This window comes from Trachinotus anak, unplaced genomic scaffold (assembly GCF_046630095.1).
Source record: "Trachinotus anak isolate AG129_WGS33_773 ecotype Australia unplaced genomic scaffold, CSIRO_AGI_Tana_v1 ptg000024l, whole genome shotgun sequence".
Lineage (NCBI taxonomy): Eukaryota > Metazoa > Chordata > Actinopteri > Carangiformes > Carangidae > Trachinotus > Trachinotus anak.
Window position 1 is genome coordinate 10,189,222 of NW_027273875.1, and position 19,480 is coordinate 10,208,701.

The following is a 19,480-nucleotide window of genomic DNA, read 5'->3' on the forward strand; positions in this document are numbered from 1 at the left end:
TGTGCAAAATTAAGTTATATATTGTATTTAAGCTTTGCTTGTTCCATATTCAATGTTTAAGCAAAACTTGTTTGGGTCCATATGAAAAGGTTCATTGTTATATCTGGAGGAAGATTTTTTCAATAAATATAAATATATAAAAATATATAATGTTGGCCCGCGACTTTGTCCAAGTTTTAAATTTTGGCCCGCTGTGTGTTTGAGTGTGACGCCCCTGACAGACGGTAGAAAGCCGCACAAAGTGTGGCCAGGAGTGCGCTGCGGGGAAACAGCGGGCCTGTGCAGTGCGCTCCTCGCACGGTGGGCGGCGCTGTGCCCGGCGGGCTGCCTGTCAGGCGGAAGCAGAAGAAGAGAGGAGGCGGAGAGCCACGTTAGTCAGTGTGGTGGTCGCTGCTGGGAGTCGGTCAGTCTTCCCCCGCAGAGAAGTAGCAAGGCGGCAGCGTGTTGATCTCCAGAATGAACGGGATGGACGAGGAAACAATGGCTCCACAGACCTTTCTCTACGGTGAGATGATGTGTGTGTGTATTGTGTGTATTGTGTGTGTGTGTGTGTGTGTGTGTGTGTGTGTGTGTGTGTGAGACTTCAGGCTGCCAGAGTCCGGGTCCTCAGGTTTCTCTGCTGGCGGCACTGCCAGAGAAGCGAGACCATGCGGCTGCACTCGGCCCTCTGGCTCGGCGGGTGAAGCTGCTGCCGTGAAGCGGTGGAAGTGTAGCGCTTCGCGGCGACAGTAGCTGTGACAGGGCGGCAGGGCGCTGAGGAAGAGCCGGGGAGCGGCGCAGCTCCGGAGCGGGCTGAACTGGCCACACACGTGTTTCACTATCAACATGGCGCCGCCCGTCGTTTCTGAACAGTGCGGATATTCAAGCATTTTCCTACCACAAAACCTTTCAATAGCTTCGTGATTTCTTTCACATCTCACTTTAATTCACTGGCGGACCTTGTCTAAAGCTCGATCTGTTTTTTTCCCGACGAGCGAAGCAGTATCTCAACGTGGGGGGGAAACACATGTGACTTTCGTCTCTGAATTAAAGTATGTAGACTCCATCTTTTTTTTTCTTTTACCTTTTTTTTTATCCCAGTGCAGTGACGGGACCAGTAAAGAGCACCGGTGTGACTGCACCAGCTGATGTTAAAAGTCACGATATGTCGTCCTGACTTTATCGTGTCTCCTTGGATCATGTGTCCATCACTCAGTCCAACTTTGCCCGATGATTCAGACAAAATGCAGACAAGTAAAATATCATTCACACATGTGATATGTTAAAATTATTCTCCCTCAGTGCTTCCTTGCTGCCAAAAATAGTATTAAATCCTAGCAGTCGATAAGGATCTGATTACTTCTATAGACTTGAGTTCCAGACAGGTTATAAGATCTGTATGTTGAGATGTCTATGAATTGTGTGCAGCCACTGTGCACTGCAAAGGACTCCTTCATTTTACTAAAATGTAATGGAAAGCTGTATTAGTGGCCACACAAGAAGAGCAGAGTACCTTTAAAATCGTGTTCATTGGCCTTTGCTGTAGCAGTAGAGGACTCATGTGTCACTAAGCATGTTCAGCTTGACAGCAGTAATGTTGAATTTTCACCACATCCTTTCGTTTTCAGTGAAATGATTATAAAGACATTTCTCCTGGTAAAGGGGATTCCCTCAGTGGAGGCCATGTGGAAATATCCTCACCAGTGGTCTTTATGGCTCCCTCTTGTGTGCAGTGGAAATAATGCACGTAACCCTACACCTGCAGTGAAGCCTCTGTCTACACGTTTTTATGTTTGATTTTAACACAATGATTAATCCGTCCCAGATTAAAATCTTAACACTGTTTATTCACCTCTCACAGCCGCTGTCAGGGCACTTTGTGTTGTAGTTGTTGTCTTATTAAAGATCTTTTTAACAGGGTGTGTGCTGGAGGCTGGAAAGGAGGTGGTGTTCAATCCTGAGGACGACGACTTTGAGCATCAGCTAGATCTAAGGATGGTGAGTTCCCCAGCATCCGACGTGTTCAAGGACCTTTATAAGAAATGCCACAATACATATTTTAATGATAACGTATCGATCAAAAGACAATTAATTAGCAATTATTTTGGTGATCGATGAATCAGTAAGTCATTTTTAAAGCAAAATTTCCAAACTTTCTCTGATTCCAGCTTCTCAAATAAGAGGTTTTGCTGCTTTTCCTGGCTTACATGCTAGTACATTGAATAATTTGGTTTTCTGTTGATTGGACAACACAAGACGTCACCTTGTGCTGTAGAATATTGTGATGGGCATTTTTCACTGTTTTTTCCTGTGTTATAGACCAACTGATAATTGAAAAAACAATCAGAAGATTAATCAATAATGATGATAAATGTCAGCTGCTGCTCTAAAAACTTCTCAAATGTTATATGTATAGTCCTCTGCCCATCCTCTTAACAGGGCTTTCCCCCATGGACCACCTATTAGTGTGTTTCAAGAAGCCAAATATGACTTAAGCAAACAATATTTTAAATGATGAAACCAAATTTGTATTTGTAATTTAAAAAAAAAAAAAAAAAAACATTTTAAATGCAATTGACGGCTGCTTTTGAGGTAGGAGTTAGTTCAAAATAAGCATCATGTTTAATACAAAAAAAAACAGACCTCATTGCTATATATGGTGTTAAATATGTTCTTAACACATCTCCAGTTTGTATGAAGTATGAACAAAATTCTGCTCATACATGTCACCGTGGCTACTAGATGATAGCCCATCTATAGTTACTGGTATGTACAATGTATTGATATGACCTATGTGTCTGGTATAAAGTAAAATATTGAGTTCCTTCCATCATGAATCAAACTTGTCTTGCCTTCTTCAGGCCTGTGTGGACCCCAGCACAAAGGACGAACTTCACATGGTGGAGGTGGAAGGACAAGACACGGAGGGTCAGAAGATCAAGGCGGCACTGGTTTCACTTAAGCCCTCTACCCTGCCAAGTGTGAGTAAACTACTTGTTAGGTGTGTCTGCTGATGTGCAGATGCATTGCACAAAGTGTCTTCATACCCTCTGCTCTGTGTAACATGAATATGAACAGCCACTGCGGAGGAGGTGTCACTCATTTAAATGCTTGTTGCAGGTTTGTCTGGGTGGTTTCACGATCACACCCCCGGCAGTTTTCCGTCTGAAGGCAGGTTCTGGTCCGATCCATATCAGTGGACAACACCTTGTCAGTGAGTATTTGTTACTGTGTACAGTTGGTTGTTTGATGTGGATAGGAAATAATGAAGTGCACTTTAAGGGAAGTAAACATCCGAGCCTTGTCATATCAGTACATATCTACTCTTTTGGTGGAGGAACCTTGCCTAACATTTCGAAATTGCTCTGTGAAAGTGATGGAAGCTGATCAGGCTTTTGATGAAGACGATGACGAAGAGGATGAAGAGGAGGAGGACGTCAAAACATCAAAGAAAAGACCTGCGTCCTCTCCTGCCGTCAAGTCTCAGGTATGTTTTAAATCCGTCGCAGTTTGAGTTTCAGAATTTGTCATAACTGAAATGACCACAACCTACGTTTTACCTCCTCCTAGAAAAAAATGAAGATGGAGATGGAGATGGATGACGACGACGATGATGATGATGATGATGATGAGGATGATGAGTGAGTGTCAGGCTTCACACACTGACAGAATGTTCTAACCTTTTCTTATTTACATACACACGGTGCAGTTCAAAGGTTCACCATGAAATCAAAAAACTAACCAGTGATGTTTATAAAACAATATAACAAACTAATGTACATTAACATTAGTTTTTAATATTATATCTTAACAGCTTGCACTGGCATTTTACAGCTGTGTTTCTGAGGTCACGTTCAGGTCGCTGTCCTGCTGCTCATCTTGATATCAGTTGTCATGGCAACAGGGTCTTTACTTGCATCAGTTTGTAGATTCTGTGCAAGTTAAAGGATAAATTCAGTTTTTCCAGTGTGTTTTAAAACAGTAGTTGGATGACCATATGAACACAGACATAGGTTTAGCTTACTGTAATCTTTACTCCTGTTGATGCCATTAAAGGATCCCAATACTGATGCACTTTCAAGGGAGATGGGGAGAAATCCAGAGTTCTTCCTTCATGCAAAAAAAGTATTCAACAGTTTGTCAGAAGTTAAGTTGGGTTTCAACCAACAGTTCCAGTGGCTATCTCCCATAGTTCTTACAAAATTTCTTAGCAGCTTGTTTTGTTTTGTCAGACCTGAAAGTTGTGAACCTCCCTTCAACTTTATACCTTTACTCCAAACTCCGATGTGATTCAGTTCATGTTAAATATTGAAAAGTTTTCCATTCAGGCTGTAGTTTGACAGATGACATAAGCATAGCCCTCACTGGAGTGTCTATATTGCATTTTGTTCAGGTGGCTTTGTAACTCTGATCTTAGCTTGATTTACATGTATACTTAAACAGTTAAGTTATGTATTGGTGCTGCGATTGTGTTTCAGCGTCGGGGACAACAGTTTGGGTTGCTCTTAATGAAACGCCTCTGGCAACAGGCACATATTTCATTTTTAAATTTAAGCCTTTGATCAAAGATGAAGCTCTATTAACAGTGATAATAAGTAGGTTTTTGGTGAAAGACCAAAACAGCTCACATTGAAGAGCATCTTAGCCTGTGTATACAGAGAATATTGTAGCCTCCTACAAGCCAAAAATAACCACTTGTTAATTTGATGATAATTGTAATTTGATATTAATTTGTGATAACTGATAAAAACAAACATTTCTTTGTAATGGATTTGACATTTTGTAATTTGTTTTTGATGTAATTTGATTTTCCTTTCATTCAGTGATGATGAAGACGATGATGAGGACGAGGAGAGTGAAGAGGAGGAATCACCTGTCAAGGTAACTAACAGGCTTTACACTTATGGCAGCACCAGCTGAATGAACCTCAGATCACTTTCTCATTAACGGCTGTGTATTTTTCTCAGGCCAAGCCAGCACCATCCAAACAGCCAGCCCCCGCTCAGAATGGCAAGAGCTCTAAACCCAACACCCCAGCCAAAAAGCAGGTAATTCATTTAATCATTAGTTTGCATGAGATGAACTTCTTTTTGTATGTAGTCAATGTATTTATATTTGTAATAAGCAAAACTTATGCTCCAACTATTCTCTTTGCTAATACCAAGCTTTACGTTCATGATAGGAACAGACACCTAAGGGCAAGGGTAACAAGTCGCCTAAAACCCCACCAACTCCTAACGCAACTCTAACAGTTCCTGAGATTAAAGCCAAGTTGATGGAGGCAGTGAAGAAGGTTGGTGTCGTTGGAGTTCCTTTAAAATCTGTGTTTTTACTGTCATCCTTTTCCTCTGTTTGGAAAGTTAAAATGTGACAATAATTCAATACATTTTAAATCTGTCCATTCATTGTAATTCTTTCCTTTCTACAGGGAGTGACATTACCCAAAGCTCAGCCCAAGTTTGAGAACTTCTTGAAGCACGGTTATAAAGTCGCAGATGCCAAGGTATCGTATTGAGTTTAAGCTGCCCTCTGCGTTTATCAGGCACCATTCGTTGTCCTCGATTATCTTGGAAAATGAATCAGGAAGCTTCATTTAGTGAGTTTACTTTTAGTTGATTGGCATTAAATATGGAACTATGGAATATGGAAAATCATTTTTCCAAATTTGCAGGTGCAGATTTGGTTTTGATTTTAAATTGTCTTCATCCCTGCCTCATGTTTGAGTCATCAAGCCAACAGCCTTTTTTCTTTTGTTCCTTCTCTAGGTTGTTGCGGAGATGTGGAAGTGGAGACAGACGGTTAAGGATGCTAAATAAGTTCAAATAATAGTTTTTTTAAAATCTCTTTTTATGACTTGTTTATATCCATTGCACCTCTCAAACCCTCTGAAGCCAAACTCAGTGCCTCACAGTTGTATTGAATTCAAAGTCTAATCCTGCTCCTCCTGCCCTCCTATATGAAAACACTGGCTAGGTAGTGATGTGGATGGTGACAGTGCGCGGTGCTGTTGCATTGCATTGTCCTTCCACCTCCATCAAGCTCTCGTTGGGGCAGATAAATGACTTGGTTTGTTGAATAAACCCTGGGAGAACCAACTTACAAATTTGCATCTTTGTAAATGTGTAAATAAAATTCTCACTAGATTTTGGCAGCATTGTAAGCAGGAACAATAAAAATGCCTCGGATCATTACACATTAGAAGATCACACAAGACTCGTAATAGAGCGGCTCAAGAAACTTAAATCCATTCAATAAAATATCAGCTAATATTGGCCAATGTCATTATCATTTGTCAGTTTTAGTAAAGCAGAATTGTTGGCTGATGGTCACAGTATTGATTTCTTTGGTACCATCATGAACTTAACAGAAAACCTTGCACTTTTTGAAATGTTTTGAATGTTTGTGCTATTGTGAGATTCCCATGGCAAGAAATATTTTTTGTCTATTTGAAACATTGTGTCAGAATTCAAAATGTTCTTATAGTTCATGTATTTTACCGTCCGCAAATAGCCATTTCATATTGAGCCACAAGTCCCACTAACCTTTGAGAGCAATGTGAAAAAAAGCACAGCACCTGACACATCTCATCTGTCAGCCTATGTGGAAATTGGTCTGTTTAACTTCTCAATGTTGCCATGACTACTGATAGCCAATAGGACAAAGGTTAAGTACTTGCTCTGTGAGTGACTGAATGCATGAAGGAATTTGCAATTGAGTTGGTAAAGCTTTCCAAACCAGATGTAGAGAATTACACTGTTGTTCTTAGAAAATACCCACCTGTCATCAGCGTTTAATGAAGCCACAAATTCTGTCTTCATTCGACCATTTCAAGTTAGAATTAAAGATGTAAATGTTGGTGCATGGGGCCTGTCAAAGCAGGAGATCATTCCATGTTAGCAAGAAACAAGTGAGTTTGTTTGAATTTAAATATGCTGTGGGTTTGGACGGACTGTCCCAAGTTTGATTAAATAAAAACAAATAATGTGGATCCATTGCCATTGTTGTGTTTCTATGCAATGAGAGTAAATGTTAATGTTTTGCTGTTACTACATAGCCAGCGTTAGCATTATCGGTTGTTTACTTACCAGTCAGTTTACAATACAAGAGGTTATAATACATTCTCTGGGCAGCTACTTCTGGACGCTATACTGTCTCAGTATCACAAAGTGACCATGACTGGAGCTAGCTGGTTAGCATGCTAACTTCAGTAGAAGAAAAGGAGCAAACCAAGAGTGTTGCTTTCCACTGCTGATGCTGATCTCACGTCTCTAAGCAAACAGCCATTAACACTAATGTTGGCTATGCAGCAATAGCAATACTTCGAAATGGCTCCTTTAATTGTACCCATTTTGAAGATATCTTTGGGAGGTGCTTGCAGTACTATGAGAGAGTGCGCAGCCATCTCTTTTGATAATATGTCCTAAATAGCTTGATTTTCTTGATTTGTGCAGTGTTAGTCCCAAGAAGATAATTGTTAAAAAGGCATAAATTGCATGAGAAATGTAGAAATTACAATGAAATGAGCCCTAATCTTAAAATGTGTGAACCATACGTTATTATTGAACTCGTATGATTTATTCTGCTTTGAAATTATGAGCCTAACTTCAGCTCTGAGCTGTAAACAGGTTTTTATGTTGTTCTTGCCTCCAGTAGTGCAACAGATATCACTTGATGTGTGATGTTTGTCAGGTCATGTCTATGGTTACACTTTGTGCTGTAGAAGCAGAGCGGGTCAGTAGAAACCCGGTTAACGTTTGCCGGAAGGCATCATGCTGTCATGTTGTTAGACCCTCAATCTTCTGGTGTGCTGCTGCTGTTTGTCACCTGTAGTAATATCCCAGAAACTAGGAAAGTAATCAAAACTGCTTCCTACATTTTACACCCTATAATGCTCACTCTCTCTCTCTCTCTCTCTCTCTCTCACCAAGAGACACTGTCAGGCCAGTTTATAATAAAGCATTTTCAGTGAGGAAGGCTTAGGGGATGATATCTTGTGTATCAGAACATCAAATATTTTATAGCCGTGCAGTCATGGGGAAGCAGAATCACCCTGTGCTGTTTTACATAGTTTTACAGAGAGAGCCGGAAGTGACAGCAAGTTGTTTTTAAACATTGTTGCCATGGTGAGATGTTTACTCATGTTTGTATTCAGGATCTTGTGCTTTTTTTTCTTTTTTTTTTTACCCTCGTGGAAGGGTCAGTGTTTTTTTTTTTTTGTCAGTGTCAGCCTATTTGGATCATATCTTACTGAAATATGAGTTAGCACTGTGAGTCATGATGCCTGAGGCTCGTGATATAAACCCTGGTGGTGAGCCCATTTGTTTTCCATCATGCATCTGACAAAGTCACAGACACTAAAAAGAATCACAAATCATAAACTTTAAACAACTTTGCATAAATATAACCTCAAGACCTTCACTGAAGACGAAACTGCATTAACCTGACTGTGGATGGACAGCGTGGACTCAGGTGGCGGGAGCAGCCATCGCCAGCAAGACGTCTGCGTTCACATCAGAAAACTCTATTGAAAATAGCACGTCATGTGACAAAGCATCTTTTATTACTCCATGATCAAACTGGTCACCTGACAGTCATGGGGAAGTGCAGGTGACAATTAAAACAATTAAGACATTCAGATACTCAAAAGTCCAGGGAAACAACCCCTCTCCCCTCACATTAAAGCCACATCTGTCCAATAACTGACCAGGGCTGTGCATCATTTACTGTCTGGGTGATAAGAGGATGATGTCGTAACTCATTATCAGTCAGTGATTCAGTAGCTCACTCAGAAAGGTGTGCGTGCTGTGATGGCCTAGATTTACTGTGATAAACAGCCCCTCATGTGTGATTAGATTAGTTGTATTGTGGTCGAAGTCTATTTTACTTTTCCAATAAAAAGTCTTATTTTAAATTGTAGCAGAGAAGATGAATAATCCATCTGCGAGAAAGAGAGGGAAAGAACATTTCACATGAGCCACTCTGAATGCTGAATACTGTGACACACACACACACACACACACTCACTGTAAGTTGATGACTAATCAATCTCATCAGAAATTGGATTAACACATCAACAAATTAAGCACTTATACCCAATTATTATCATTATTTACATTAAGGAGGACTTTTCCTCTAAAAAGGTTGTTCTCCCAAAGCAGTGTTGTTACAATCTTATTATAAAAGAAGGAAATAGTTCTCTTCTTTTAAGTTTATAGGACAGACACAGACTGGGGTCAGAAGCTTTGGTCACTTAGGAGTGAAATCATTATCATTACTACTTTTATGATCTGGCCTGTGGGGAGGAAAGAATAATGATTGGAGATGGCAGGCGCAGGCAGAATGAGAACACAGGAGAGGCAGAACTAGAGCAAGACACCTCTGGCTCTAATAAATCACAAGAATCCTAACTTGAAGACACGTAATGACAAAGTGAGAGGAGATGAGACGCTCTAAAAAGACAGGAGGAATAAGGTGGATTCAAACGCTCCACTGTAGTGAAATCCTACTTCAAAGCTTTTCCCACATCCTGCAACAGCTTCAAATGCTTTTAAAAGCAACCGGACACATACGAGTGCATTATAGTGATATTTGTCCACACAATTTATATTATTTCTTCTCCATCTAAAGGCAGTTGCCTGTACGCACCACAAGGGGGCAATAAAACCAAAGCAACTTTCATTTTGTTAGCCATTATGATGCTGTGCACCCATCGACCTACAGGAAGATGGCTTCCAGCCAGAGAGACGCGTGTCTCTGGTCATTTCAGATTCCTGCCTCAGTGGGAAGATCCTTTGCAGCCTGTGTATGTCGTGTCTGCTCACTAACGTTTCCAATGTTATTACATAATGTCTCCACACATCAGATGTGTGTTTTGTGCACCTATTTTCTTAAGGATGGAGCTTGTTTTAAATTTCTGTGGGAATACTTGAGCTGAGCAAAGAAACATTCTCCAAGAAACAGTTTCCAGAGCTGGATCGAGGTGCCTTTGATCACCAGGAAGCCTTTTGGTCACCAATGTAATTTTTGTAGTTTTTACAGCCTTTTAGCATTTATTTTTTATAATTTATTATTATGTCTTTTTTCCCCTTTATTTTGTAGCACACTTGAGCTGCATTGTGTATGAAAGAGATGCTATGAAAATAAAGTTTACAATTAACTCTTTTGCATTGAAGTACTTTCCAAAACCCATAAACAGCAAAATTTTTCACTTTTATTTTATGTACAACACACACTTGGCAAATCACAATTTAAAACGCCTTTAAAAACTGAAAATTTGATGAGTGCAGCAACAGCTACTGTGACTAAAAACAAAATCATACACCAAGCCCATTCACGCAAACAGTAATCAGTACAGAACAAGTTGACAGATTTCTCACATCACTCATGCTGCATGTTTGTCAGCAATAACTTTGGCAAACTGAGTTAGTTGTCTTTATGCAGATGAAATTTCTCTCCGGCACTTGTTAAAACAAAACTTAATGAATCTGTCTTGTTCATATAAATACAAACAAACACAAGTAATGGTAGCAAACTGCTTATTAGGTGCCAGATGATGAACTATTCTGGATTTAGCCTACAAAGTAATGAATGGCTTAAGACTTGACCATTGCCACATCTGATTTGTATTCAGTGCATTCAACCTATTTTCCAAACACACTGTATATCCTAATGCACTGTGCATTGTATATTTACTCCATACAAATTTGTACAATATCATGTGTGTTTCATCTTAAGTTTAACTTAGTGCTTTACAGGTGTCAACTAAGTGGATAGTATATTACCTAGTATACAAAATCGGAAAGCACAGACTGCAGTTCCAGACAGGGCGAGGCCAATGAGCACTTTCTTAAAAGTAAACAGCTGTTATTTAAAACTTTAATGCATTTGTTAAAATAATATTACAGTAACATCATAGGGTAGCCCTGGAGAAACTAAAATACAAATAAAAAACAGGTACTGAACGCCTCCTGGGATACATCTTCTCAACCTTTCAATCTCTGAGTTGGACTAGCACGAATGTCAAAATGTTCCTTCAGCCTTTAACACAGAGTCCTGTCTTGTTCACACGTATTCCTTGCTGCTAGGAGGTCTGGAGATGGGATACTTTGGTGTAGCTTTGCCTCTTGGGCAGGATGCTGCCAGCATGGCACCTCCCACTACAGTCAAGAACGCTCCAGCCCAGGCAATGAAGATGGCAGACCCAAACTCATACCTTAAGAAAGAGATTTACAGTTAGTAAAAAAGGGTAAACAAATGCCACCAGAGCTCCACCTAAACAATACATTCATCAGCATGAGCAGGAAGAGCTTGAAGCTCAATAAACCACCATGTTTGGAGACACTATATTCTGCTAAAGGAAGTTTTCAGCTTAGTGTTGGGTGGCGCTTGTCCTGATTGCCAATGCATCATTCAATACGAAAACAGAAGCAGCACACTGGAACGTACGTATTCTCATGCACTTACTTGGTGTTGACGGGGGTGAAAGGGTTGTAGAAGGCCTGGATGATGTCATGAGCGTACCAAGAGCAGGCAACGATGGCACACAAAGCTGTAAGAGAGTAAAAATCACAAATGTCAAACTGGAACAAATCCAAGAGAAGGAAAGGGAAAAAACAATAAGATTAAAAGGCTTCTTACATCCAATCAGGATGATAATTCCTCCAGTCATGGCAATGCGGGACTTGCGTGTTTTGTCATCTGCTCCACAGGTGGTGCACTTCATTCCCATGACTGCTACACCCAGGCCAGCCACAGATACAATAATGCTCACAATCATGAGGGCGCGGGTTGCCTGGAGGGCACCTGGATAAGAGAGACAGAACAGTTAACATCCATCAGTTATTGTAGAAGTCGGTACATTATGGCGTGGGTGTGTCAAGACTGAACAGGTCTTATCAGAATGAAACAAAATCAGTTATTGGTGATGGAGTTAATTTCTACAGTGGTTTGTGATGATGACACTAATTAAAACCATATCCTAGTTTTGCAGAGTTGCTTTCATGTGCTTAAGAGCCACCATTAGGAAAAAAGCAGTGTAAACAAACACTGATGTACAACAGACTGGCTTCTGTCTCCTGTGTCTCATTGCCGCTCCCTATAACAATGCACCACAGAAACTGGCTCTAAGCGGAAGGGCAAAGAAACTCTGGAGGGAGAAAAGAAGGGGGGGCTGGGGGAGTGGGTGTGTGAGTTTGTATGCGTGCAAGTCAAAAAACAGGTCTAACCAGGTTTCAGGTTTCAAGAAGACACTCCCAATTCCTGGTACTCACAGCCTGCTTCTCAGCAGGTGGACATTTCATAGAATGAAAGCACTGTCTAAAAAAAAAAACCAAAAAAAAAAACCCATAGACCCTCTCTAGAACGTGAAGAAATGTACACTAGGGCTTTAACTGAAGGAGCAGATGTTTAGAAAGTCTGGGTGTCAAACTTTTTTCCAGTTTTGGCATCTTATTTTCCAGGACTTTAGGTTTGTCTTAGTAGAGTCTCAGTAGGTATTTCTGAATTGAGCCATTATTTGTACACTTGCTTCATATCTAACCACAGCTTTAATCATACAATGTTTATCAAAGTTGGGTTTGTGTTCATGTTTGATTAGGCGATAAGACGCATTGTGCTGCAGATATTCTATCAAATGTTTTGATAAGTCAAATATGAAAAAAAATTAAATAAAAATGGACTCATGCTATTTGGAAAAAATGACCGGTCTTTGAACCAACTCAGTACTCAAAAAGTACCTTGCAGCTGTTAAATGCATTTTAGCAAATATGTTGAAAGAACAAGAACACATATGGAGGAATCCAAAACTGTGAAGGCAGTTTGTGCCTGAGGGCAGTCGACCGATCAGTTGAATTTGAAGCATGAACAATAAAGAATCCAACTGTGATGCTGCCACTGACCCATTTAGCCACTGTTTTATGATAACAAATAGGAAGATAAGAGTTGTAAACACAGTTGATACAATAGCAAAAGAGTTATGATCTCAGACTTTAATAACATGTTCAAACTTCTTCACTTCACTTCACTTCTTCCATTTTGTTCATGGTTACCAATGAATAACCAGTATTTTTCCATTAATTTCCCTCCTGCTGCAGAACCACCCACACTACCACACACCACAGCAGGAAGCAGGGCCAATAGTAACTGTTTAACCAATTCCTTAATGAACTGTGCTCAGACATTTGGAAAAATGAAACTAAATTATACTTTTTATATAACTTCAGACATTTAGTATTAAAAAGTCAACATTTTTGAGCCCAGAATAAGGCAAAGAATGGTTTTATGTTAATTCGATGGCCTTCAGGCCAACTGTTGGTGGGAATGGTAGTTAACCATGTTGACTAAACACTGGCCCATACAGGTGTTTCACCTTTAACAACCTGCGCTATTCATGCAGGAGGAGGGGTAGCTGCCCTGAACAATGGCTACAGGGTAATCATTGCCTAGGTGTAAAAAGTAAGACACACATTCCCGCGTATCAAGTGGAAAGAATGTGAAATTTTGAACATTTGACTGTATTTAACAGATGATCTCAGACACTGGGATTAAAGTGCTCTGCTGCAAAGTGAAGGCGAGGCCTGATATTGTGGCCTAAACGACATAACTGAATTCTGAGTTGAATCAAAGGAGGGTTAATAAGTGACAGAACCGGTTAGTCCAAGCCACAGGAATCTAGACACAGCTCAGAACGAGTTGTAAAGAATGGCACGAAGAAAAAAAAGTTACGAGCGTCTATAATCCAACAGGTGCAGGTCCGTTTGTCACATCATGTCCTGTTACACATTAACTACAGCTTTTTTTTTATAAAGGATACAGTCACTAAAGTTAGTTATATAACTTTAAAAAACAGTTTTATAGCCAAGAGAAGATTCTGGTGATAAATTGCATGTTTAGTTTTATGGTAGTATAGGAGGGAGAGGGGGACAAAAGAGGAATAAGATATAGGCCTGCCCATTATATGGCCAAAAAAATGTCTTGAAACTCCGATGACACATATTTTAAATCTATTATCAGTGTGACTTACTGTTGAGCTGCAGGATTGAGTCGTAGACTTTGCACTGGATTTGGCCTGTGCTCTGGAAGGCGCAGGACATCCACAGTCCTTCATACATGGCCACCGCGGTGATGATGTTGTCCCCGACATAAGCAGACATCTTCCACTGGGGCATAATGGTGCCAACTATCAGTCCAATTACTCCCAGAAGCGCCAGGGCGAAGCCCAGAATCTGCAGGCCGGAGTTTGCCATTTCCTCTTCTTGTTTTTCTGCTTCTCCTCTTCAACGACTTGACCTCGAATAAATAAAGGCGACGTCCACCTGCTCTGAAGGTACAAATCCCAAATTAACGGTTTGTGACAAACTTAGCTCTGCTGCTGACAAAGTCACTTCTTCAGCTGTTATCTGCTTTCTTGTTCCTTAGCTTTTATGCAAATAACTTAGGAGACAATTGTGATACTTGGATTTATAAAGTCTCTCTCAGTGGCTCTTCACGCACCTGTTCCTCAGCCGCACCTTGAATGGGGAGGGGATAAGCGGGGACGAGCTTTTTTAGGCGGTTTCTGTTACAGGTGGGCGGGGACGCGCACGCAGTTTCGACTCATCACGTAGCAGCAAAACACCTGAAGTTTCATGATGTAAGTGTTTCCGGAAACAGACCCCTACGCTGCTCGATACCATACATAGACAGATGAATACATCGATGGATAATCATAAAACATAGGCTACCAGAACAGACGCTGACTCAGTTTGTGAAACATCAACTAATCTGAATCACAACCCACAGCTACGAGATATTTTTAGAATTAGAAAATATATCTACAGTTGTATAATATATTTAAATGTTATATTATTTGATATTTCCAAAATAAAAGTGGACGCTTTCATTATTCATTTACTGGAACCACTGCCACTATAACACTATGTCAGCAGAAAACACGAATTTCTAAACCACAAGGCACTTTTGCCATTAAGGCATAATATCTTCCTTTTGTAAACAATCAGAATACCCACTACAGTCTACTAGATTCCATGACACAGTACTTATTGTAGGTTAATGTAGTAAATCAGAATTAAAAAATTCACCTTTATAAGACACAGACGTAGAGTGCCTAATGCTACTATTTGTTGTACACATATTTTCATGAACAGGTAAAGAATCGACAATGATGATAGGATATTGTCATTATTTTGTTGTGTATTGATGCGGAGAATGTGTGTGACATTGAAAACTGTCCAAATAGTAAGTTGCATTAGCTTAAGTGAAATCTGAGTAGGAAATGAGGTTCTATATAATATAATAATAGATTTAAAAAAACTGAGATGTGTCTCAGGTTTTATTATATATGTATATATTTTTTATTATATTTTATTATATATGGATAAAATAACACTGTGCAACTGCAAAATACTGTAATTAAACTAAAACGTTGTACTCTTGAACTGCTAAGGTGAGAGAGATTTAACAACAGACACACTAATGCACAAACTGATCAAGGTGAGCAAGCATATAAACAATAGGGTGTCAGTGTGGTGGGTTATAGGGTGTCATTAGCATAGGAATCCACTACCAGCGAGGAATGTGGCTTTTCACAAAACTGGAAATTGATTTACTAATTACAGTAATTTCAAGCCAGACACCTTTTGTAAAGTGTCGCATCCTTAAAAAAATAAAATAAAAATAAATAAATATATATATATATATATATATATATGAGAGTGCTATTTGTTTTACCTGTTTTGTCAAATATCTTACAGTGTGTTTGTTCATTTACAACCCAATGCCGATTCAACATTTTCATTACATAGGATATATCACATTCTGTCACACATGTAATTTTTGTTGCCCTTATAAATTCAGTATTCAGTGTGTGTGTGTGTGTGTGTGTATGTGTGTGTGTGTAGTTGTTGTGCTTAAATTGTAGCGTACAATAAATGCCGACTGCACTGACAGTAGCATGTGCTTTATCTGCCCTAGATTGAAATCTCCACTCTGCCACGGAGGAGGTGCATTTTAAAACCAGGAAATTCAACAAATGGCAGCAGGAGTGGCAGACTGAGAGACACAATTCAGAAACTAAATGTTCACTCAGGAGAATGGGTTAAACAACAGTTGTGAGTTTAAATACCATGCGCTGATGGATCCTGTTCACATTACTAGATATAGTACATCCAATTAATAGTAAGTGTATCAGATTTACTGTTGTTTCCTGTAGAGTGTTGTTCAGCCAGTTTTATAGACAGATATGGACCACTGTGTTCCTGATCAAGGCACTTTCCAGAACATCTGCTCACTGATCAACAGATCAATGAGCAGTGTTTTTGTAACAGCCAGTTTCCACTTCTTACTGTTTATTGTCTGTGACTCACTTCCCTGTAGACTTTTATGGGCTGTCGCAGTAAACAGTGAAAAAGAAGAAGAACTGAACTTCTTTTTTCTCTTACCTGTAAGTAATTATTTGTATGTTTTACCGTCAGCTTTGTAACCAGTATTTTAGATTCTTTTATATTCTGGCTTTACTTATGACTGTTTATGTGAGTGTACTGTATGTGACCACCCACCCCCTCCACTACAATAAAACACTTTCCTAGAATCCTCCATCAAAGTAAACACCGTCCTCTTGACAGAGTAGCAAAAGGTGGCAATCGAAGCAGTAATCCTGGAGGCTTGGACTGGGAGATTTATTTTCAGGAGCGCTGTGCCCTGAGGGAGTGTTGTAATCACATGACAGTTTGCTCTGAACAATTCACTATGACAACATGAGAGTAGACAAGGAAAACCCCGGGCTTTACTGTCAGTTTTCAGTCAGACAGAAATAAAGACTTCTACACCATGTGAGGTTTGCTCAGATTTTTGCTTGAGCGTTGGCTTATCAAATTAAGTCTTTGTTACATATCGTTTTTTTAATAGCACATGTGGGGTTTCCTTTTGACTTTATTCTGTGTGGCACAGATTCATTCAGTTATTTCTCCCGTCAAACAGGTTTGATTTGGCACATGCTGCTGTTTTGGCAGTTCTTAGAAAACATAATATGCCACTAAAAAACATTTCAAGCACAAACACGCCTAACAAGCACAGGTATGTAAATTTCTCGTTCTTCTCTAAATATTTACAGCTAGTTCCAGGTCTCGAAAGTATGATGACACTTGCGCAATTCTGAAAATTTTCAAATTGATACTGACAGTCACTCTCTGAGTCATCGTATAAAAACACAGGAAGTAAGCAGTAAATATTTTTTACTTGTCACGTTTCTTGACCGATAAAACGACTCCTCTGAAAACAAAACAGATGACACTGAATGGAATAAGTTTAGTGTTTACATTGCTTCACAGGGCGTGCCCACACCAGGTGAGCTGTCTAAGTCCTTTTCAACAACTTATTTACTGTGCTCTTAAAGGTAAAGCCAAAGCCAATTAAACAATTCATTAAGAGTGATTTTAAGGGTTGTGACTGTAGAAGTGGCTGAACCTCCAGAACCAGAGGAGTTGTTGTGGCCTTTGTTACTGAAGAAAATTTCTCACTAGGTTTGGTCATGTATGTGTGTGGGCAATGTAACTTTGTAAAATTGTTTCACACTATTAATAACTTTTTTTCCCACAGGAAATGAAAGTTAGTTCCACTAAACTACCTGAAAATCTTTCCCTTTGAAACCCTTTGATATTTTGAGTCATGAATTTTGGGTTGTTAACTGATTTTTTACTTTGATCATTTGACACTGGTGTGTTGATGTTACCGTAATGACTCACAGTAATCCTTCTACCCTGAGTGTGTATGTTGTACCATCATTCTGGGGAACAGGATATAGGACGAAAGGTTACACAAGGCCAAATGAAACAAACACAACTCTGAAGTGCAATGCTGTCACCTAGTGGTTACTGTGAACATGGACCCAAGCAACAAACAGCCATTTTGGCTCCTCATTTGTGTAAATAAGGCACCACATATGCTGTTTTCTCCCTCTGTGCAAATGGTTTGTAGCTGAGATGTTTGTAAGCTTTACTATTATGCTAACAGTGCACAGTTATTGTATGTTTGAAATAATTAAAAACAAAGATTTAACTGAACATTGTGTCACTGTATTGGGGGCCACCTTGAAAAATTAAACCTATAGGCTTAAACTTAAAAAGTGAAACATCAATTATATATTATAAAAGTAACATAAATTAAAAAAAAACTTTTACATCAAATCCCATATGATGGTTCCCAGGTTTGTTTGTACAGAAGCAACATAAACAAAGTTCATGAGTTACAAAATTCACATTTTAATCAAATTTTTTTTTTCATGATTATCTCAAGCCATAAGAAGCACTATACAAAACACAGGGGTCATGGAGCCATGTATGCTGAAAAATAAATTTAAAAATAGTAGAGCTTGTTCCTTTAACTCATTCTATTGTGAACCATTATAATCTATGTTTTTGCCAGTGTATATCAAATGTGATAAAATTGTGAATATTGTGAAAAGAGCAAACAAATGCTTTCCTCTAATTCTCAATTCACACAGGAGATACTTATTATTTATCTATAAATATAAACTGCAAGCTATAATTAACTATGATCATATTGTTACAATAAAAGGGTTTGAATTATATGCAGATTGACATATTTAAAAGTATTTCTTAACTAAAATTTCATTATATTATTTATAATTATAGAAACAAAGCAAAAAAAAACTTTCATTCTTCCCAATCAGAAATAAATGCACTAATGGCACCATTATGACACTTTTCATTAGGAAAAATGTCCACTGGAAAATAAAGTCAAATGAAAATGTAAAATAAATAACAATTCTGAATTTTGAAAATGAAATTTTGGTCAATATCTTTGACAGTTGCATCATATTGCAGTAGTTTTTCTTTGATATCTTTTGCTTCATGGTAGAAATGAGTGACACTGAGGCATCATTTTCCTCACCTACTTGCACTTCTGATGCCTCCCTTAATCACTTCATGGTTATTTTTCATCCATCTGATGCTGGTGTCAATCAATGAAAGACCAGCTGAATTGCATGTGGTGAAAGAACATCGGAGCTTGGAAAACCACAATTAAATGAAAAACATGCACATAAAACCTCCAAGGTTGTGATTTTCCCACGTTTGTTCAAATTTAGCATGTCTATAACGGAAACATGCGCACACTAAGGGTAATTGGTTCCTCCAGCTATCGTGAGAACTATATTTGGCTTAATGCTTTAATCCTTATTTGCTGCATTAAGAAATATAAAGCTCCATTCAGTCTGAGCGCAGACTGCTCCACTCTGTGTGGGTTTACTGAGAATAATCTTATATAAATGCACGAGTCATGCTTCCATGAGATTTGAGATGCCCCAGTACAGCACAAGGAGGATCAGAGGAAGAGAGGAGGAGAGAGGGCTGTCTGGCCCTGACTGGGGTCACGTCTCATATGGGGAACTCGTTGTGAAAGTCAGTGACAGCCCAGAGTGCACAATAATCTGCCAGATCAGATGCTGCTCAACTTAGCTTGTTCTAGACTATGACTTGTAGCTTAA

General features: G+C 39.2%; 2 protein-coding genes across 2 annotated transcripts; one reads left to right on the forward strand and one right to left on the reverse strand.

Annotated features, from left to right (window-relative positions):
* Positions 1-346: 346 nt before the first annotated feature.
* On the forward strand, positions 347-6,967 carry npm1a (nucleophosmin 1a). Its single transcript, XM_071460646.1, has 11 exons — positions 347-505; positions 1,898-1,977; positions 2,841-2,960; positions 3,100-3,193; positions 3,354-3,466; positions 3,550-3,620; positions 4,803-4,860; positions 4,947-5,027; positions 5,162-5,272; positions 5,408-5,482; positions 5,745-6,967. Exons 1-11 carry the CDS (start codon positions 457-459, stop codon positions 5,793-5,795), a joined length of 903 nt encoding a protein of 300 aa, XP_071316747.1. The 5' UTR covers positions 347-456; the 3' UTR covers positions 5,796-6,967.
* A 3,202-nt stretch (positions 6,968-10,169) lies between these two features.
* Positions 10,170-14,493, reverse strand: LOC139607621 (claudin-7-A-like). Its single transcript, XM_071460648.1, has 4 exons — positions 14,000-14,493; positions 11,617-11,781; positions 11,443-11,527; positions 10,170-11,191 (listed from the first exon to the last, which is right to left on the reverse strand). The coding sequence occupies exons 1-4, from the start codon at positions 14,220-14,222 to the stop codon at positions 11,041-11,043; spliced, it is 624 nt and encodes a 207-aa protein (XP_071316749.1). The 5' UTR covers positions 14,223-14,493; the 3' UTR covers positions 10,170-11,040.
* Positions 14,494-19,480: the final 4,987 nt, after the last annotated feature.

Bases quoted from the DNA above. Each gene is read 5' to 3' on its own strand.
- npm1a (XM_071460646.1), top strand. From the start codon at position 457: ATGAACGGGATGGACGAGGAAACAATGGCTCCACAGACCTTTCTCTAC. The intron at 4,861-4,946 runs GTAACTAACAGG...TATTTTTCTCAG, and splicing joins AGGAGGAATCACCTGTCAAG to GCCAAGCCAGCACCATCCAA. The intron at 5,273-5,407 runs GTTGGTGTCGTT...TCCTTTCTACAG, and splicing joins TGATGGAGGCAGTGAAGAAG to GGAGTGACATTACCCAAAGC.
- LOC139607621 (XM_071460648.1), bottom strand. From the start codon at position 14,222: ATGGCAAACTCCGGCCTGCAGATTCTGGGCTTCGCCCTGGCGCTTCTG. The intron at 11,528-11,616 runs GTAAGAAGCCTT...ACTCTCTTACAG, and splicing joins AATTATCATCCTGATTGGAT to CTTTGTGTGCCATCGTTGCC. The intron at 11,192-11,442 runs GTAAGTGCATGA...CTCTTTCTTAAG, and splicing joins TTCACCCCCGTCAACACCAA to GTATGAGTTTGGGTCTGCCA.